General features: G+C 46.0%; 1 protein-coding gene across 4 annotated transcripts in view; it reads left to right on the forward strand.

The window, feature by feature from the left end:
- FDPS (farnesyl diphosphate synthase) overlaps nucleotides 1–18,277 on the forward strand; it is a 563,129-nt gene that overhangs the window by 55,830 nt on the left and 489,022 nt on the right. For all 4 annotated transcript variants that reach the window (XM_044080217.1, XM_044080218.1, XM_044080216.1 and 1 more), the window contains one exon: nucleotides 2,472–2,612. In XM_044080217.1, coding sequence (XP_043936152.1) covers nucleotides 2,472–2,612 — 141 coding nt within the window. The remainder of the gene's footprint in view (nucleotides 1–2,471; nucleotides 2,613–18,277) is intronic.

Consider the following 18,277-nt stretch of genomic DNA (forward strand, 5'->3'; position numbering starts at 1 on the left):
AAAAAAAAATATATATATATATATATATATATATATATATATATATATATATATATATATATATGAAGAATTCATTGTTATATAAGACAAGCATGCATCCCTGTCTTATACTAAGAATGTGGTGAGGGGACAAGTGTTGAGGATTATGAGGCTACATGGTGATGATATGGCCCTCGAGCAAGGATTATTGGATCTAAAGAGGAATTTTCTTGATGGGGTTATGATGAAAAAGAATTGAATTATATTGGAAATTTAAGATCTAAAAACTGTAGGGAGACCATATTTTCTGATGCCCCTAGATGTTCAGACAGTGTTGACATCTAGGTAAACTAATAGGAGCGATGTTAGACTGACTTTAACTTAGTCAAGTAATGTGAATACGATTTCTGATTTTAAGAAAAATTGGGCAATTTTTTATTTGTAGATGGTAAGTTTAAAATAACTGATAAGTGATTAGACCGAAATTTAGTTTTAGGAATAGTATGGCCGTGAAGAGAACTCTGCTATAAGTCAGTGTGAAGGGACATTTCCATGCAGAAGATGTAAAGCTTGTAAATTTATCCATACAGAGTACACTTTTACACATCCTACACACTGTTGTAAAGTAGAGACCTCATTCTATGCTGACTGTACTATGAAGAATTTGATTTATTTTGCTTTTGCTTTTTGTGAAGAGATTTTGTGTTCTGTGTGGGTAAAACGAATAGGCTTTTTAAAGATAGGATTTAAATTGGGTAATGCCTTAGAACAGCACGTTTCTGATTTGAGTCGGAAACATATATTTAAATTCTTGGCTATAGAGTTACTTGGTCCAAGTATAAGAGGTGGTGATTTTTAAGAATTTAACTGAAATGGGAGAACAGAACTGGATTATTTATCTAAATGAAGATAAACATCTTGGCATTAATGAGCTTGTCTCTAAAACCAGTTTTTGAAGGCTCCACCAGTCCCACATTGAACCATATATTTTATTTGTTTTATACAAATAGTGTTTTATTTATGTATATTTATTATGTGCTTTCTGTTTTATGATTTAGTATTAAGGTAAAGCACTGGTTATTAGGTCTGAGGAAGCACTTAACTTTTGGAGTTATGTATATATTTAAAATGTTTTGTTTTTTATTTTAGCTGTAGTGATTGTACTCTCTTTACTTTGCTAAGTTTGCTAGAATAACAGGATTTGTATTAACATGCATTTTTTGAAGGATATGAAGTCTGAAACTCATGTAATTTAATGACTTTTATCTTCTGTGAATTGCCAGAAAATCACTAATTTTATGAGTAATTTGCCAAACATATGAGGCAAAAATGTGGTCATTTGAGAGATGCACATACCTCTGAACCTCTTGGTGCAAGAAATCGGGACAGAGCCTAAAATACTGGGGATACATTGGCCCAAAAATAGGGGTAGATTTTACTTAAAGCACACATACTTTCTCTCTAGTTTAAATTGCTTACACACACTTTCTCTCTCATACAGAACAACACCCCTAGTTTAAATTGTATTCTCTCTGTGTCTCTGTCATACAAGCAGATTGGCTAGTTTAAATTACATACATCACATACACACTCTCTCTCGTACAGAAAGAGAACGTCTACTTTAAATTACATGTACGTACATACGGACACACTTTCTCTCTAGTTTAAATTCGACACACACCCTTTCCTTTTCTCTTACTGAATGACTTGGTTTAAATTCCACATGCAGGTGTAGAATGTTTACTTCGTAGTGGCGTGCGTGTGGCGCACACATGGTTCTTAAAGGAGAAGACACTGCCAGCACGCTATAAGGTGGTGTTTTTTGCCTACTGCTGGATCTGACCAAAGGGCTGGAAGTAGCCTGGGGGGACCGTACAATGCCCAGGTTGGAGCTAAGACTACTGCAGCAGTCATCAGTATGATGCACATAGTACAGTTGTGCAAGTAGGCTTACCATTGACAGCAGATGTTCAAACTATCATTTATTGCAGTAGCCGTTCCCTACTTTCATCCCCCTTGTTTTTTGGTGTGGTATTTATTCCAAGGCATGAACATTTACTCCCCCCCCCCCCCCCCCCGAGCATTGTCCTTTCAGGGCTCGGCCTCCTCCTCTCTGTTGGCATGTAGGCTGTAAAGGGCTTGGTACCCAAACCAGGCTTTTTAGTCAGCTCAGCTTCAGCAGACTGATGGTTTGGGTGCATGGAAGGCATCTTAAACCTTTGGAAGCAGGCCAGCTGTTATATCCTGTGCAGGATATAACTCTGATAGCTAAGGCTACTACAGCAGTGACCATTCGTGCATCTACTTTTTTGGTAAGTTTACTTACACTATTGTACTATCGTTGCAGTAAGTGTTTCGTGTAATGATTAGAAGGTCTTTAATGGCTTTACACTAACTTTGGCTTTATATGTCTCAGGGAAATATTTGCATATGGACAATTTGATTTTTATAAACTCATTACAGTTTTCTTAAATTATCTTTTCCTTCAACAGGTAGTTGAGTATAATGTACCAGGTGGAAAGAAGAATAGGGGTCTTGCAGTTATCACCTCTTTTCGGGAACTGGCCAGTCCAGACCAGCAGAACGCAGAGAATTTCCAGCTGGCATTGGTCATAGGCTGGTGTATAGAACTGGTAAGAGTGTCCATTTTGATTCAGTTTTTAGCTTTACATGAAAAACAGAAATAAAGTAAAATGGCCACCTGATGGTCTGAACATTTGGCTGTAGAGGATTGTCACTGTTGAAGTGAAACCAAACCCATGTGCAGAAATGGTGGGGAGTTGTAGATGGATGGATGGCTTTATTTTTTCAATTAGGAGTTTTGTGCTTAACGGTGTCTTTATTAACTTGCTTATTTTATTACAGGATTTCATTCAATGTCATTAGAATGCTACAGTAACAAACAAGAATTTATGATACTGTTACTACTTCCTGTGATCTTCCTTTGTATGGAATTTGCATAGGCTCATTGGTGTAACAATTGGATTTCTATTTCAGCATGAGTAACAAGTTTTGGAAATGGATTTGGGTTGCTGCAGGGTTCTACCAGAGGACAATTTTTCCACTAGTATAGTTAAAGGAAAGCTCTATAAAATGTTCTTGGTTTATGTCCTATTAGACTAGGGCAGTTCAATAAAACAGTAGTACAGAGATGGTTTCTGTCAATCTAAACAAGTCTTTGAAATGGTTGATTAACCGAGCAGAATAAACTGTTTTCTTTCTGAGATGAATGGAAACTGGGATAGTTCTCTTTTCTGTGAGTTCCAGTGTTGCTTATATTTTTATTTAACATTTGTTTTCTGGGAAAGTCCGACTGGGACACAGCCCATTTTCAGTGGAGGCCCAGGGAGAAGCACTCCAGACGCATGGCTTTGGAATGTGGAAGGAGACCCATGCGAATGCAGGGAGGACATGCAGACTCCACACAAAAGGCACCCAAGCTGAGAATCGAACCAGAGAACCTCTTGCTGTGAGGGGACAACACTAACCACTGCACCGCCCAGTAATGTGTAACAAATACCACACTTCCCTTTGGTACAGAAGGATATGCGTTCTCTTCCCATACCAGGTAGGACTGTGCTATTATTTTCACCATCCGAATATAGCTTTGCTGTCTCTTGTTTCAGGTATTATAAGGGATACATTGCTAAACATGTGAGGTGTGCAACAGAACTGTCAATGTGTTGCACTTTTTTACAGTGCGAGTATGTTGTCATACCTTGCTTCAGTATTTATAAATGGGTTTTGCCAAGTATGGGAAGTAGTTATCTCTGTGCAGTGCTTTTTACTGTCTGTTGTCATCACTTGCTTCTGTTTTTATAAGGCTTGTGTTGAGCACACGTGTTTAAAAAAACAAAAACACAGCAATAGATTTATTTCATTAAAGTGTTATATTCGCTTGTTTCAGTTTTAGAAGGTACTTTGCTATGTATGTAAACTAGTGAAATAAAACTGTTACTCTGTTAATTTGTTCCCTCAGAGTACGGTGTTGCAGATGTTCATCCTGTTTCACTGTTGCAGTCCTTACAAAATGGGTTATCTGGCTCCCGATAGCCCACAGTCGGCCAGAATACCAACGTCCTTGGTATATGACCTCGGCTGCCTTTGGTTGCAAGGCTGATGTCCGGTACAAAGGAAGGCAGCCGACGCCATTTCCTCAGCCTTTCTTGCCAGTCTTTCTTGCTGCGGAGCCTGAAGCAGAAGCAATTTGCATGAGTGCCGGTTGGCCGATTACCTTCTTTTTGTATTCAGACTGCTAAAGTTGAAGACATTCTCAGATAAGTACCCCATTGGGGACCCTCTTTTCTTGCTTTAACGAATGTCAGAGAAAGTTAACTGTTTTGCCTGTGGAAAACAGATTCCGCACCGTGATTTTCATTCTTACTGTATCACTTGTTTGGGCCTTGAGCACGACATCCCTAATTGTGATCTCTGTGCTTCTTTCAACCCGAGTTTGGCCTAAGTTCATCGGTATGGCGTCTTCTGGTCTCCCAGCTTGAGATGTTCCTAAGAAGTGCAAGGATAAAGACCGGGACAGGCTTTGGGTCAAATTAGCCAATGACGTTCCTGTTAAGTTGGCTGTCAGCCCAGTAGTAGTCAGTGAGGCACTTTCATTGCCCCTGCAGTCCGCTGATGTTCAGCAGCAGGCCTCTACGGAGTCCTTTTCTGAGTCCTCCATACTGCAGGCTTCCACTTCATCTTCTGACCCACTGCCAGTTGCTGCCTCTGATGGGTCCGGAGCCGCTAAGCAGGCACCAGTTTCTGAGGCCTCTCTTCTCTGCCCAGAGACCAGATCCAGACCGATCTTGGTTCCAGACTACTGCGGTAGCTAGGCCTCTTGAGTCCCTCCGACTTTCTAGCAGGCCTTCCAGCCGCAAATGTACTCAAAAGCAGGCGCCGGCCTCCCCTCAAATGCCTCGGTCTCAGATGATTAAAATGGCTAGTGATCTCTTGACCCTTATCAGGGGCTCTCAGCCACCTTCTTCTAAGAGGGCTAGGAATTTGTCCCCAGAAGTTTTGTCTGCCTCAGACTCTGAGGTTTCCAGCAACTCTGCTGATGAAGAGGGAAACTCTCTTAAATTTTTTCTGGTTTTGAGGATACTGATGCACAAGACTCTATCCCTTCTGCCTTCCCTCCAGAAGATTTTTCTTTTAGAGATGCTCTGAATACTCTTAGGGAGCATTTCAAATGAGAAAGTCAGGACTACCCTCAGTCTAAGAAAAGGATTAGGGAATTCTTGGATTTGCCACAGCACAACCCTTTGGCTATCCCTCCGGTATTGGAAGTTGTTGATGTTTTCATGGAGAATTCTTTGACTCCTGCTCCTCCTTCTTTTTGACTCCCTTGAATTCTGTTCCTCCTGCTCCCAGAAAACCTGACTGGTATTATAGAGTTCCTGATTCTCATCTGTTCCTTTTCAAGAATCCTACTGGTGATCTGGAGATTATTTCTCCGGGCCCTAAAGGTGTTAAAGCCACGGTTTCTAAAAATCCTGTTCCCTTGATAGGGAATCTGGGGCCTTGGATAGATTGGGTAAAAAGGTTTGTATACCTCCTCCACCCTTGTGATTAGGTCAGTTAATTGTCTTTTCATATGCTTAAGTATCAGCAGCATACTTTGGGGGCTATTAAGGCTGTAAAGGGCTTAGCACCCAAACCAGGCTTTTTAGTCAGCTCTGCTTCAGCTGACTGTCTCGGTCGTACAAGCAGATTGGCTAGTTTAAATTACATACATCCACATACACACGTTTTTTCTCTCTCTCGTACAGAAACAAAACGTCTACTTTAAATTACATGTACGTACATACGTACACACACACTTTCTGTCTAGTTTAAATTACAGACACACATCCTTTCCTGGTATTCTTTTCCTGATGGAGAGTAAGGACATGCAAGATTTATTGAATTCTGCACTCTTGTCACTAATTATTCTCTACATTGTGGTTTTGACAATTTGGAGGCTTCTTGCAGGGCAGAAAACATGTTTGGCTCAGGGAACAGCCCCTTTTTGAACCTGTCAAATCTAAATTACTGGATGTGCCTTTGCACAAGGACAATTTTTTTGGTAACAAAGCAGAAGAGGTGTTGAAAAAGTTGGTGGGTAAGGCCAAATCTATGCAAACTGTTAAGGATTTTCTGCAAGTTTAGCCTCCTCGCTTTAGTAGACATTACCCTTCTAAGAATTGGACTTTTCCTGATCCTAGCAAACAGGGTCGCACTAGGCCTAGGGGTTACAGGTCTTCTAGGGGACAGACTTCCACCCCTCAAAAAGCTAAGTACTGTCAAGCTTCCTTTTCAAAATCGGGGAGTTATAAGCAAACCTCCCAAAGCAAGCATTCCCAATGACTCTGGCCTTCCCCCTGCCTCTGCAGGCCCAGGGTTTCCTTTGGGTGGATGGTTCGCCATTTTTGCAGATGTCTGTTCCACCATCACAGACGACAAATGGGTACTCAAAATAGTATCCCAGGGCTACAAGTTCTCCTTTCACACCTTCCCTGTCCTCCAAGGATACCCAGATATCTCCCCACATCAAAGGGCAGAAGCAGAAAAACAAGATCTGAAGTAGTTACTTCATTTGCTCTGCAACCTGTGGGTATCTGATCCGACTTCGGATCCGAGTCGGCAGCTCACCAAGCTCCAAGCTCCTAGCTCCTCCCCCTACCCATAATCCCCTGCTACCAACCACATTACCTCAGATCGTTTTTTGCCGTGGCTGAAGAAGCTTTACTTTTGAAGAGCTCCTGGCTGGGTGAGATCGTTTTCAATCTTTTTTCAACAAAAAACTTCGAAATAGAGTGTGTGTGGTAGTAAAACCTTCTACCCCCTTGTTTATGTTAGTTTTTTAAAATTTTACTGGTACAGTAGTTAGTTTCTTGTCATTCCCCCTCCCTCCTTAGCGTTTGGGTGTGTGTGTGTGAGTGCTTTAATATGGCGGAAGGGCCTAAGGCCATTTTTTCCAAATGTACTGAGTGTGGCCACAAGCTTTCCCCAGCTGATGGCAACACTCAGTGCGTTTTGTGCCTGGGGGCAGTCCATCTCTGAGGCCTGTCAGATATGTGCGGCCTTTAACCCCCAGGCACTTTGGAAGAACAAGCTGATCCTGGCGGGAAAGCTCCCCCAGGAGTCAGCTTCTTCCTCTCCTGTTCGGGCTCCGGCTGCATCAGCGGCCTCGGCACCCTCTGTTCCCTCAGCTCTACCCGGGACTCAACCTCCCACTTCGGGTTTGAGTTCTGGGGAAACTAGTGCCTCCTCAACAAAGGAGAAGAGGCACAAGGATAAGGAGGGACATAGGTCCCATAAAAGGTGGACCGAGTCTCACCCCTCGGCTCCGCCAGCTAAAACAACTAAGTCTCCTTTGGGGGTCTCCGAATCCTTCTCCTCTTGGCTCCATTCGCCTAGCTTCTCACCGGAGCCGGAGGAGGAATACCGGTCTCCTTCAAGGTCGTTGAGGTGGCCCTCCTGGCCCACCTTGACTACCTCTTCCAGGTCAACAAAAAGCATCTCCGAAGCGGATATGGATCGGATGATGCGACGGTTCTTACAGACTCAAATGCAGATGGGGGTGCTGTTGCCCCCCCCCGGGGGGGAGCGCAGCCCCCATGTTTGCCCCGATGTTCTTCATGTTTCACTGTTGCAGTCATAACTGTGGGGTGCTCCTGCCGGCAGGCAGCCCGAGGTCGGCCAGAATCCCAAAGTCTGGGTCCGGCGTCGGCTGTACAAGCTAGTACCCTGACGTCAGTACGCTCTGGTACATAGCCCTCAGCCGACGCCATCTTCTCCAGTCTTTCTTGCCGTGCGGTGGAAAGCAGCTCGCAAGTCGTTGGTTGGCAATTTTCGAACAGCGTATTTTGTTGTTGTCGGTCCGAAGTTCTTACTTCTCTTCTCAAAGCTAAGTACCCGTAGAATCTTTTCCTTGTTCCTCCGATGTCAGAAAAAGTTAATAATTGTATATCGTGTGGGAAACAAATACCTCATAAAGATTTCCACTCTTACTGTCTACCTTGCTTAGGCCCTGACCACGACGTTTCTTGTTGTCGGTTCTGTGCCAGGTTCAATTCTCGTACTATCAAGCGCAGGTACAATTGGGCTCTAAATTATTTTGGCAGACGCTTCAATTATAGAATGTCGCCGGACACTACCAGAATTCAAAAGAAGCGCAAAGACAAAGACAGGCCTCCGAGGTCTAAACAGGACTCGTTGCAGCTGGAGCCAGCGTCCGGTTCGGCTGTCAGTGAGGCGCTTTTGCAGCCCCTGTCGTCCGCTGCTTCTGAACCGATGGCCAATACGGACTCCCATGGGGAGCCATCAAGGCCTACTATTTTAACTGCTGCAGGACCTTAGGACGTCGCTCCCTCAGATGGGTCCGGAACTGCTGTGCAGGTACCGGCTTCTGAGGGGGTTTTCAGGCCTACTCACATCACTATTTCAAAGGCAAAGACAAAGACTCCTGTTAAGTCTAAAGTTCCTGCCCAAGCTACTTCTGAATCTACTCCCAGGACACAGAAGCAATTATTAAAGATGGCTGAAGATTTACTTGCCATGATTAGGGGTTCTCACCCCCCACCTGAAAAAAGGCCTCGACAGGATGTTCCTCTGGATTCCTCTGACCAGGCTTCTGTATCTTCTGTCTCTTCCTCTGATCAGGAGTATTCTTTTCCTCCTTATGAGGATTCGGATGCTGAGGACTCTTTGCCCTCTGCCTCTCCGCCTGAAGATTTCTCTTTTGGGGAAACCTTGCATGAGATGAGGGAACATTTTCATTGGGAGGGTCAGGAGTATTCTGCTTCCAAGAAGAGGCTTAGAGAATTCCTTCTTCTTCCTCAACATAGACCTTTAGCTATCCCTCCTGTTCTTGACATTGTGGATGATGCTTTTTCTGAGGCTAATTTGAATCCTGATTCCTTGCCTCCTGCTCCTTCTAAGCCTGATAGGTTTTATAGGGTTCCTGACTCTCATTTATTCTTATTTAAGAACCCTTCATGGATCCTGAAACTATTTCTCAGGGCTCTAAGGCTGCTAAGGTTGCTACTTCTAAGAATCCTATTCCCTCTGAGAAGGATTCTCGTGCTTTAGACAGGTGGGGAAAAAGGTGTATACTTCTGCTACCCTGTCTGTAAGGGCTTTAAATTACCAGTTTCATATGTTTAAGTATCAGCAATTTCTTTTGTCTGTTTTAAAGCAAAAGCTTGCTTCCCTTCCTGCATGTGCAGAGGATAAGGAACTTCAGGATGTATTGCATGCAACTGAACAAGTGAACAAACATAGTTTGCATTGTGGTTTTGATGCCTTGGATGCTTCTTGCAGGGCTGCAGCCTCTGGCACTGTTATCAGGAGACATGCCTGGCTTCGTGATCAAAGTTTACCTGAACAGGTTAAGGCTAAGTTATTAGATGCCCCTGTTCAACACAATGTTCTTTTTGGATCTAAAGCTGAGGAGGTTATTAAAAAGATGGAAGAAAAGGCAAAATCTATGCAAACTGTAAAAGATTTCTTGCAAGTCCAGCCTCCTAGATTTTCCAGGAATTGGCCCTCCAAAAATTGGTCCTTTCCCACGTCTGACAGGCCTCAAAGGGGAAGATATAGACGCTCCAGAGGTCGTGGTCAAGCTCAGGCCTCTTACAGATCTAGACAATGGACTGCTTCACCTAGAAGGGGAGAAGACAGATCCCAATCTCAAAGAAAACTAACTCAATGACTCTCTCGGTTGGGCTACAGGACCCCTTCACCTGGATGCCCCTCTCTGAGGAAAACTGTCTCTTTTTTACAGAAATTGGACTCATATTACCCAGGACAGATGGGTATTGGACGTGATTTTAAAAGGCTACAAATTCCACTTTCATACTCTGCCAAGGGCTTACGGTTGGCCAGATCTGCCAAAACATCAATGGTCAGAGGCCTTAAATCAAGTGGATGCTCTTCTGGCCATGAGAGCCATAGAGCCTGTTCCACTCTCAGAGATGGGAAAAGGTTTTTATTCAAGACTGTTTCTGGTTCCAAGAAAACAAAGCTCATGGAGACCTATTCTGGACCTTTCTGTGTTAAACACCGTTTTGGAAATTCCAAAATTCAAGATGCTTACTCTGCAACAACTAATTCCAATGCTCTCTCAGGACGCCTGGATGGTGACATTGGACTTAAAGGAAGCCTACTTACACATTCCCATCAGGCAGGAACGCAGGAAATTCCTCAGATTCAAGGCAGGTTCGAGACACTTTCAATTCTCTGCACTGCCCTTTGGTTTATCTACTGCGCCCAGAGTCTTTACCAAGTGCCTGGCACCAGTAGTGGCTTATTGCAGACTTCAGGGGATTCAGATTTACCCCTATTTGGACGACTGCCTTATTCAGGCAGACAGCAAGGATCTTCTACTTCATCTGGAATTTGTTCAACGTCTTCTCTTCCTTCTGGGATTCTCAGTGAACACAAAAAAGTCACATTTGATCCCTTCTCAATAAATGGTGTTCTTGGGAGCCCTCTTAAATACGACCTTACAAAGGGCCTTCCTCACTCCAGAAAAACAATCACAGCTGGCTACAATTTTCAACACCTTGGCAACTCTATCTCAGCTCACTGCAAGGAAATTCCTGCAGGCTCTGGGCTACATGGCTTCCTGCATTCTGTTGATTCCAAATGCAAGGCTTCATATGAGAAAGCTTCAATGGTATCTGAAAAGTGTATGGTCACAGCATTACCACGATCTGGACATTCTGATTTCTCTGATCCCCTGCCTCCAGAAGGAATTCCTCTGGTGGTCCAGGGTGTGTGCTTTAAACGAAGGAAAACCTTTTCGTCTACCTCAACCTTCTCAAATCATAACCACGGACGCCTCGGATTATGCTTGGGGAGCACACTTTCTAGACAATTGCCAGCAGGGAACCTGGACAAAGGACCATCTTCACTGGCACATCAATCTGAAGGAAATGTTTGCAGTTCAAAATGCTCTTCTAGCCTTCAAGAATTTTTTGCAACCAGGGCCTCTGCTAATTCGCACAGACAACACCACAGTCATGTGGTACATAAACAAGCAGGGGGGTTCTCATTCTGCCCCTTTGCAGACTAGCTATGGCTTTATGGGACACAGCTCTAAATCTGAATCTACATCTCCAGGCTCAATTCATTCCAGGAGAACAGAATCTCTTAGCAGACAGCCTGAGCAGAAACATTTCAGATCCTCACGAATGGATGCTAGACACCAACTTATTCAACAGGATTACTGCAGTTTGGGGATGTCCCCAGATAGATCTGTTTGCATCCCATCTCAATCATCAGCTGCCTCGCTTTTGCACCAGGTCCTTCCACAAAACAGCTTGGAAAGTGGATGCCCTGTCCTTCATCTGGAGAAGCCTTTCGGGATATGCCTTCCCTCCTCTTCCTCTACTACCTCGGGTATTACTGAAGATAAAACAGGACAAGCCCAAGTTCCTCATCTTGATGCTCCAAATTGGCCTCGACAGTTTTGGTATCCCACTTTAAAGCACCTGTTCTTGGAGCCTCCTTGGATTCTCCCTCTGAACCCTTCTCTTCTGTCCCAGCATCAGGGTCGGTTACTACATCCCAACCTCAAGACCCTTTGCCTGGCAGCTTGGCTCTTCAAAGGAATTTGATTTCTTCTAGCCTTCCCAAACAAGTTTTGGATGTCCTTCTAGAAGCTAGACGGCCTAGCACTAGGAAATCCTATGCCTCTAAATGGAAGAGGTTTTGTATTTGGATGCAGGACCGAGGCTCGGACCCTCTGGTGCCTGATCTCTCTTCTATTTTGCTTTACCTTTCGGATCTTTTGTCTAAAGGACTTTCCTTTTCTTCCATTAAGATTCATGCTTCTGCTATTTCTGCTCATTTCAATTCTGATCCTCCTGTTTTTTCTCATCCTTTGGTGAGACAATTCTTGAGAGGGGCCAAGAATTTAAGACTTCCCAGGACCCCTCCTGTTCCTGCTTGGGATCTTAATTATGTTTTAGAAAAACTTACTTTGCCTCTTTTTGAGCCTGCTGCATCTTCAGATATTAAGTTTTTATCTTGGAAGACAGTTCTTTTGTTAGCATTGACTTCTGCCAGAAGGGTCTCAGAGTTGCAAGCTCTCATGGCTGTGGAACCATACCTTATTTTCCACCAGGACAGAGTATCCTTGAGGACTAATCCTTCTTTCATGCCTAAGGTGATTTCGAAAGTGGCTTTAAATCAGACAGTTCACCTTCCTACTTTCTTTCCTAATCCTCAAAATAAAGGGGAAAGGATTTTGCATTCATTGGATGTGCACAGACAGTTATGATTTTACCTGGACAAGACTAAAGAGTTCAGAAAATCTAATCAATTGTTTGTTTCTTTTGCCTCCAGTTCTCTTGGAAAAGCTATTTCAAAACAAACTATTTCCAAATGGATTACTTATGGAATCAGATTTTGTTACACTCATCATGGGAAGCAGTTTCCAGGTACTGTGAGAAGTCATTCTACTAGAGCAGCTGCCACTTCTACAGCTTTTCTTAGAGGAGTTCCTACCAAGGATATCTTGGAAGCTGCCACTTGGAGTTCTGTGCATACTTTTTCCAAGCACTACAATCTCCCTCTGTATTCTAAGTCCAGGGCAGGCTTTGCCTCTGCTGTTTTGCAGGGTCTTCTTGCTGCCCCTTCTTCTGTCTAAGCCTCCTCCCCTTTTCACTGCTTTGGGATTCCACCCTACAGTTATGACTGCAACAGTGAAACACGAAGAACATAGTACAGTTGCAGTTGTGTACACCTACCATAAATGTAGATGTTCGAGTGTCTTCACTGTTGCAGTCGGGGTTTCCCTCCCTCCTATCCCCTCTTTTTCTCTTATTTGTGGTGTATTTGTGTTTCCTTGTTGGATTCATTTCTGATTTATTGGGACTTCTGACATCTAGGGCAAGAAAGGCTGGAGAAGATGGCGTCGGCTGAGGGCTATGTACCAGAGCGTACTGACGTCAGGGTACTAGCTTGTACAGCCGATGCCGGACCCAGACTTTGGGATTCTGGCCGACCTCGGGCTGCCTGCCGGCAGGAGCACCCCACAGTTATGACTGCAACAGTGAAGACACTCTAACATCTACATTTATGGTAGATGTACACAACTGTACTATCACTCCTTCTCCGACTTGTTTTCGGATCTTGGAGTCATAGGATCCGTGCCCATTCGGACCCAGGGAATTGTCGGCACCGATAGCGCGGGTCTCTTCGCCGACTATGCCTTCGAGCTTGTCGGATCCGAGCGCTCTCGGGGCCGAGGGCTGAGCATTGGATCCGAGGGAGTGGTTGTATCTTCGGAGCTGTTGGGTTCGGAGCGCACCTCTCTCTCGGTGCCGACTGCTTCAGCTCCGACCCCGATCCCTTCCTCGGAGCCGAGGAGATTGCTCTCCGAGGCTGGCAAGGGTGAATCTCCTTCGGCTTTTGAGGTAGTGGAGAGGGTACTGTCGAGATCCTCCAGATCAGCACAAGTAAAACCAGCTGCAAAACACGAACTCAAAAGAGAAAACTTGCAGAGAAAACCAGTTTAATAAAAAGCAGAGCTTTTGGGTGTAACCCTTCTTCAATACTAATAGTATTAGTATTGAAGAAGGGTTACGCCCGAAAGCTCTGCTTTTTATTAAACTGGTTTTCTCTGCAAGTTTTCTCTTTTGAGATCCTCCAGATCCCCGGTTTGGGCTGTGTATCCACCCGTACCCCCACTGTATGAGGGTCTGTCTTCCATCATCCGACCATCGGGACAGCCTGCCCAAGCCCTCCAGCTAGTTCCTGTTGAGGAACAACAACCCGTGGACGAGCCCTCTTCGGATAGCCCCACCGAGGAGGTTCCTCGGAAACGTCTGTGTAAAAGGAGGCACCTGGACTCCCCCGAGTCCGTTACCACTGACACGGACTTAGATGATAGGGAGGGTTCCCCAAGGTCACCCCCCGAAGATGTCTCCTTTGGAGACATCATGGAAATGTTGCGTATTAGAGGGGGGTGGTCTGCCCAAAAACCTTCCCTTGATGAATCCGTGTTCCTGGAGGCGTTTGAGGCAGGCCCATCTACTTCTTGGGTGTCCCCTCCGGCCGACCCCCTGGTGGACTTAATTACCACCAGGGCGTGGAAGGAGCCCGACACCATGGAGCCAATACCTAGGCGTCCCAACAAAATACTGAGCCCCCCCCCCACAGATAGGCAATCGTGGGCCAAAGGATCCCCCGTTGATGCCCTGTTGGTGGCGGCAGCCACCAAGAAAGAACTCGCTCAGGAGAGTTCTCTGGTCCACCCGCCAGATAAAGAATCTTGAGCGTTGGACTGGATTGGGAAGTGGATGTTTGCTTCAGCGACCTTTTCTATAAGGGAGCTGAATTATATGGCACATACCATCAGGCTACAGCGAGACTTGATCAAGGAATACGCTGCAGCCCCCCCCAGCGTCCATGTCGGTCGGAGACAGGAATGTGTTCACGACACGAATGGCCACTCTGAAATCCATTTCCAATACGTCTATGCGGCTCCTCTCTCATGCTTCGGAGGGAGCCGCTAGAACCAGCGGAGCAGGGGTCGTCTTACGACGTCACGCCTGGCTCCATCTTTGCGACTTCGCGGATCCCTTCAAGGTGTCCTTCGCGAACGCCCCCTTTGACGGTTCTGCTCTTTTCGGCAAGACCGTTCGTGATACGCTGGTCCAAAGCGAAAAGGATGGGAAGACGCTGTCTGCCGTCGGAGTCTGCTTCTCTAGTCCCCAAAGATCCTTCTCCAGGAATCAGAGGGGACAAAAGAAGCTGTGGTTCCGCAAGTCTCAGCAATCCCATCCAGCTGCAGACCACTCGTCCTCTAGAGGCAGAGGAGGACAAGGTGGATGCCGGCCCAGAGGCAGAGTGGGGGGGGGGCGCATAATTTAGAGAACCTTTCTCGGACAAACCCGCGCAACAGCCCTGAGGGCTTGCCCGACTGTCCCTCTCTGGAGGCAGTCGGGGGGCGGTTGACGGAGCACCTGTCAAACTGGGAGTCCCTTACAACGGATCGATGGGTGCTCCGTATCATTTCCAGAGGTTACTTCATTCCTTTCCTAAATCTTCCCCCCAAAACCAGACACCTCCCCGATGTACCACCCGATCAGAGGGAGGAGGCGGCTTTAGAAATTTTAAAGCTGCTAAGAAAAAGAGCCATCCAGCCCGTCCCCCCAGATCAGTCCGGATTGGGTTATTACTCAAGGTTCTTTTTGGTGCCAAAGAAAACGGGGGACCTCAGACCCATCTTAGACCTTTCCGCTCTGAACCTGTTTATACCCAAGGAAAAGTTCCGGATGGTCACTCTTCAATCTATCCTCCCCCTTTTGCGGGAGAACGACTGGATGTGCTCCATAGACCTCAAGGATGCGTACTACCACATTTTAATGGACAGACGATCCAGGAGGTTTCTCCGCTTCCGGCTCGGAGCCAGTCATTATCAGTTCAGGGTTCTTCCATTCGGCCTCACTTCAGCCCCCAGAGTGTTCACCAAAGTCATGGCGGTGGTTGCTGCCCACCTGAGACTTCAGGGCATTCAGGTCTTCCCGTACCTAGACGACTGGCTCCTTACTGCGACCAACAGGAATCAGCTCTCGGTAGCAAGAGATTACGCACTGACTCTAGCCCACAACCTAGGCATTTCAGTAAACCGGCAGAAGTCCTGCCTGTGCCCCACTCAAGCCCTGGAATTCATAGGGGCCAGGTTGGATACCTGAATCTCTCGAGCTACCCTAACATCAATCAGACTGAACAGCTTGTCTTATCAGGTGTTAGCCCTTCTACGGAATCCTTCTCCTCCAGTCCTCCAGCGGAGTTAGTCCTGAGGGCACTAGGGTCTATGGCAGGCGCAGTCGGTCTTTCCCTCCATGCCCGACTGCGAATGCGGATATTGCAATGGACCCTTCAAGTCCAATGGTCCTTCTTGCTCCACCCGTTGAACACGCCCATACCGCTGAGCAGAGTTTGCAGGGACTCCCTTCTTTGGTGGTTGCATGCGCGGGAACTCAGAGAAGGGAGGCCCTTTGTGATCCCCCCGGTCGAAGCCACGTTGACCACGGACGCTTCTCGCCTCGGGTGGGGGGGGCATTGTTCAGGCAGATCTGTTCAAGGCACGTGGATGCCCCTAGAGAGGAGATGAAGGCGGTGCTTTTGGCGTTGCAAGTCCTCCATGACCTTCTTCCCCTAGGGACTATTGCGATCCAGACAGACAACATATCTGTAGTCTGGTACATAAACAGGGAGGAACCAGATCTTACCCCCTGTGTCGAGAGGCCATGAGAGTTTGGGAATGGGCGATCTCCACCAACCGCTTTCTGGTAGCAACGCACATCCCGGGACGATCCAACATATTAGCGGACAAGCTAATTCTGGTGCTCCTCACTCCATACGAGTGGTCTCTGAATCCATCTGTTGCGTAACAGATCTTCCACAAATGGGGTCAGCCTTGCTGCGATCTTTTTGCTTCTCCTTTAAACACAAAATGCAGCGAGTACTTCGCAATAATTCCCCCCCCAGAGGGGAAACCCCCGGAGATGCTCTGGTCCATGCTTGGCCTCCTGGGCTCCTTTATGCTTATCCTCCCCTTCCTCTCATGATGAAGTTCATTCAGAAAGCCTGTCGGTTAGGGAGCAGAGTTATCCTCATAGCCCCATTCTGGCCTTGGCAGATCTGGTTCCCATTTCTGCGGTCTCACAGTGTGGCTCCTCCGTGGATTCTGGATCCCAGTCCAGAACTGATTTCTCATCCTGCGGATTGCCCAGCACCCAACCTGGTCAGCATCAAGCTTGCGGCTTGGCTGATCCAGTTCCATTAATGGCTAGGACTCCCGGTATCTCCTCTCCCGTTAAGGCCATTCTGGTTGCGGCTCATAAGCCATCTACCAGAAAACTTTACAACAGTAAGTGGAAACGTTTTTCCAATTTGGGCAGAAGATAAGGGCTTGGACCCATTTACTGTCCCTATCCCGACCATCCCAGACTTCCTCTCATTATTCTTTCATCAGGGAGCAAGCGCTTCTACGGTTAAGGTACAATTGGCGGCCATCTCCCATTTTCATGTGGGTGATGGCATAGGTTCCTTAGCATCTGCAAAGTTGTGCAAAACCTTCTTACGAGGCATCTTCCTCTTAAATCCACCAATAAAGTCTGTGGTTCCCCCATGGGACCTCACTCTAATCTTGCAAGCCTTAACAAGTCCACCTTTCGAACCTGCGGCCTCAATTCCGTTGAAGTTCTTGTCATGGAAAACAGCCTTTTTAGAGGCCATTAATTCGGCCAAAAGGGTTTCAGAATTACAAGCCTTTTGTATGAAGCCTCCTTACCTTATCTTTCACAAAGATAGTGTCCCTCAGGACTAACCCATCTTTCTTGCCTAAGGTTGCTTCAGAAGCAAATATAAATCGATCAATAAATTTACCAGTGTTTTTTTCCCACGTTTCAGAACAAGGGAGAATACACATTATACAAATTGGATGTACACAGACAGCTGCGTTTCTACTTGCATAGGACTAGAGAGTTTCGCAAGTCGGACCAGTTATTTGTCTCCTATGCAAAATCAGCCATGGGTAAAGCCATTTCCAAAGTTACTGTGGCAAATTGGATTCGTCAGTGTATTATTCAGGGGTATATATCGTCTGGCAAACCAGCCCCGGTTAATATCCGTGCTCATTCTACAAGATCTGTAGCCACTTCAACAGCCTTCTGGTCTAGGGTTCCAGTGGACGACATATGTTCAGCGGCTACTTGGTCCTCTTCTCATACATTCATTTCTCATTATAAATTAGAAGTGATTTCGAGAAGTAGGGCTTCCTTGGCTCCGTGGTGCTTCGGAATATCCTTCTGTAAGGACCACCCAGGTTCTTATAAGTAGCTGGGGACTCTGTCCCACAGGTTGCTGAGCAAATGAAGTAACTACTTCAGATAAAGAAGTTATGCACTCACCATAAAGTTCCATCTGAGTAGGTACTTCATTTGTCTGCAACCGACCCCCCCTGCCATCCCCCGAACCTTTCGGGATTTTCTGATCACCTTTGCAGTTGATTGTTCATGTTTACAGGGTGATAAGGCAAAAAAAAAAAGATCTGAGGTAATGTGGTTGGTAGCAGGGGATTATGGGTAGGGGAGGAGCTAGGAGCTCGGATCTTGGAGCTTGGTAAGCTGCCGGCTCGGATCCGAAGTCGGATCGGATACCCACAGGTGGCAGACAAATGAAGTACCTACTCAGATGGAACGTTATGGTGAGTACATAACTTCTTTTTTCTTCTTTGCTAAACCTGGGAGCAATAGAGCCAGTTCTTACACTACAGATAGGCCAGGGTTTCTACTCA

The sequence above is a fragment of the Protopterus annectens genome, chromosome 8.part0 (assembly GCF_019279795.1).
Source record: "Protopterus annectens isolate FY-2018-M chromosome 8.part0, PAN1.0, whole genome shotgun sequence".
NCBI classification, from domain to species: domain Eukaryota; kingdom Metazoa; phylum Chordata; order Ceratodontiformes; family Protopteridae; genus Protopterus; species Protopterus annectens.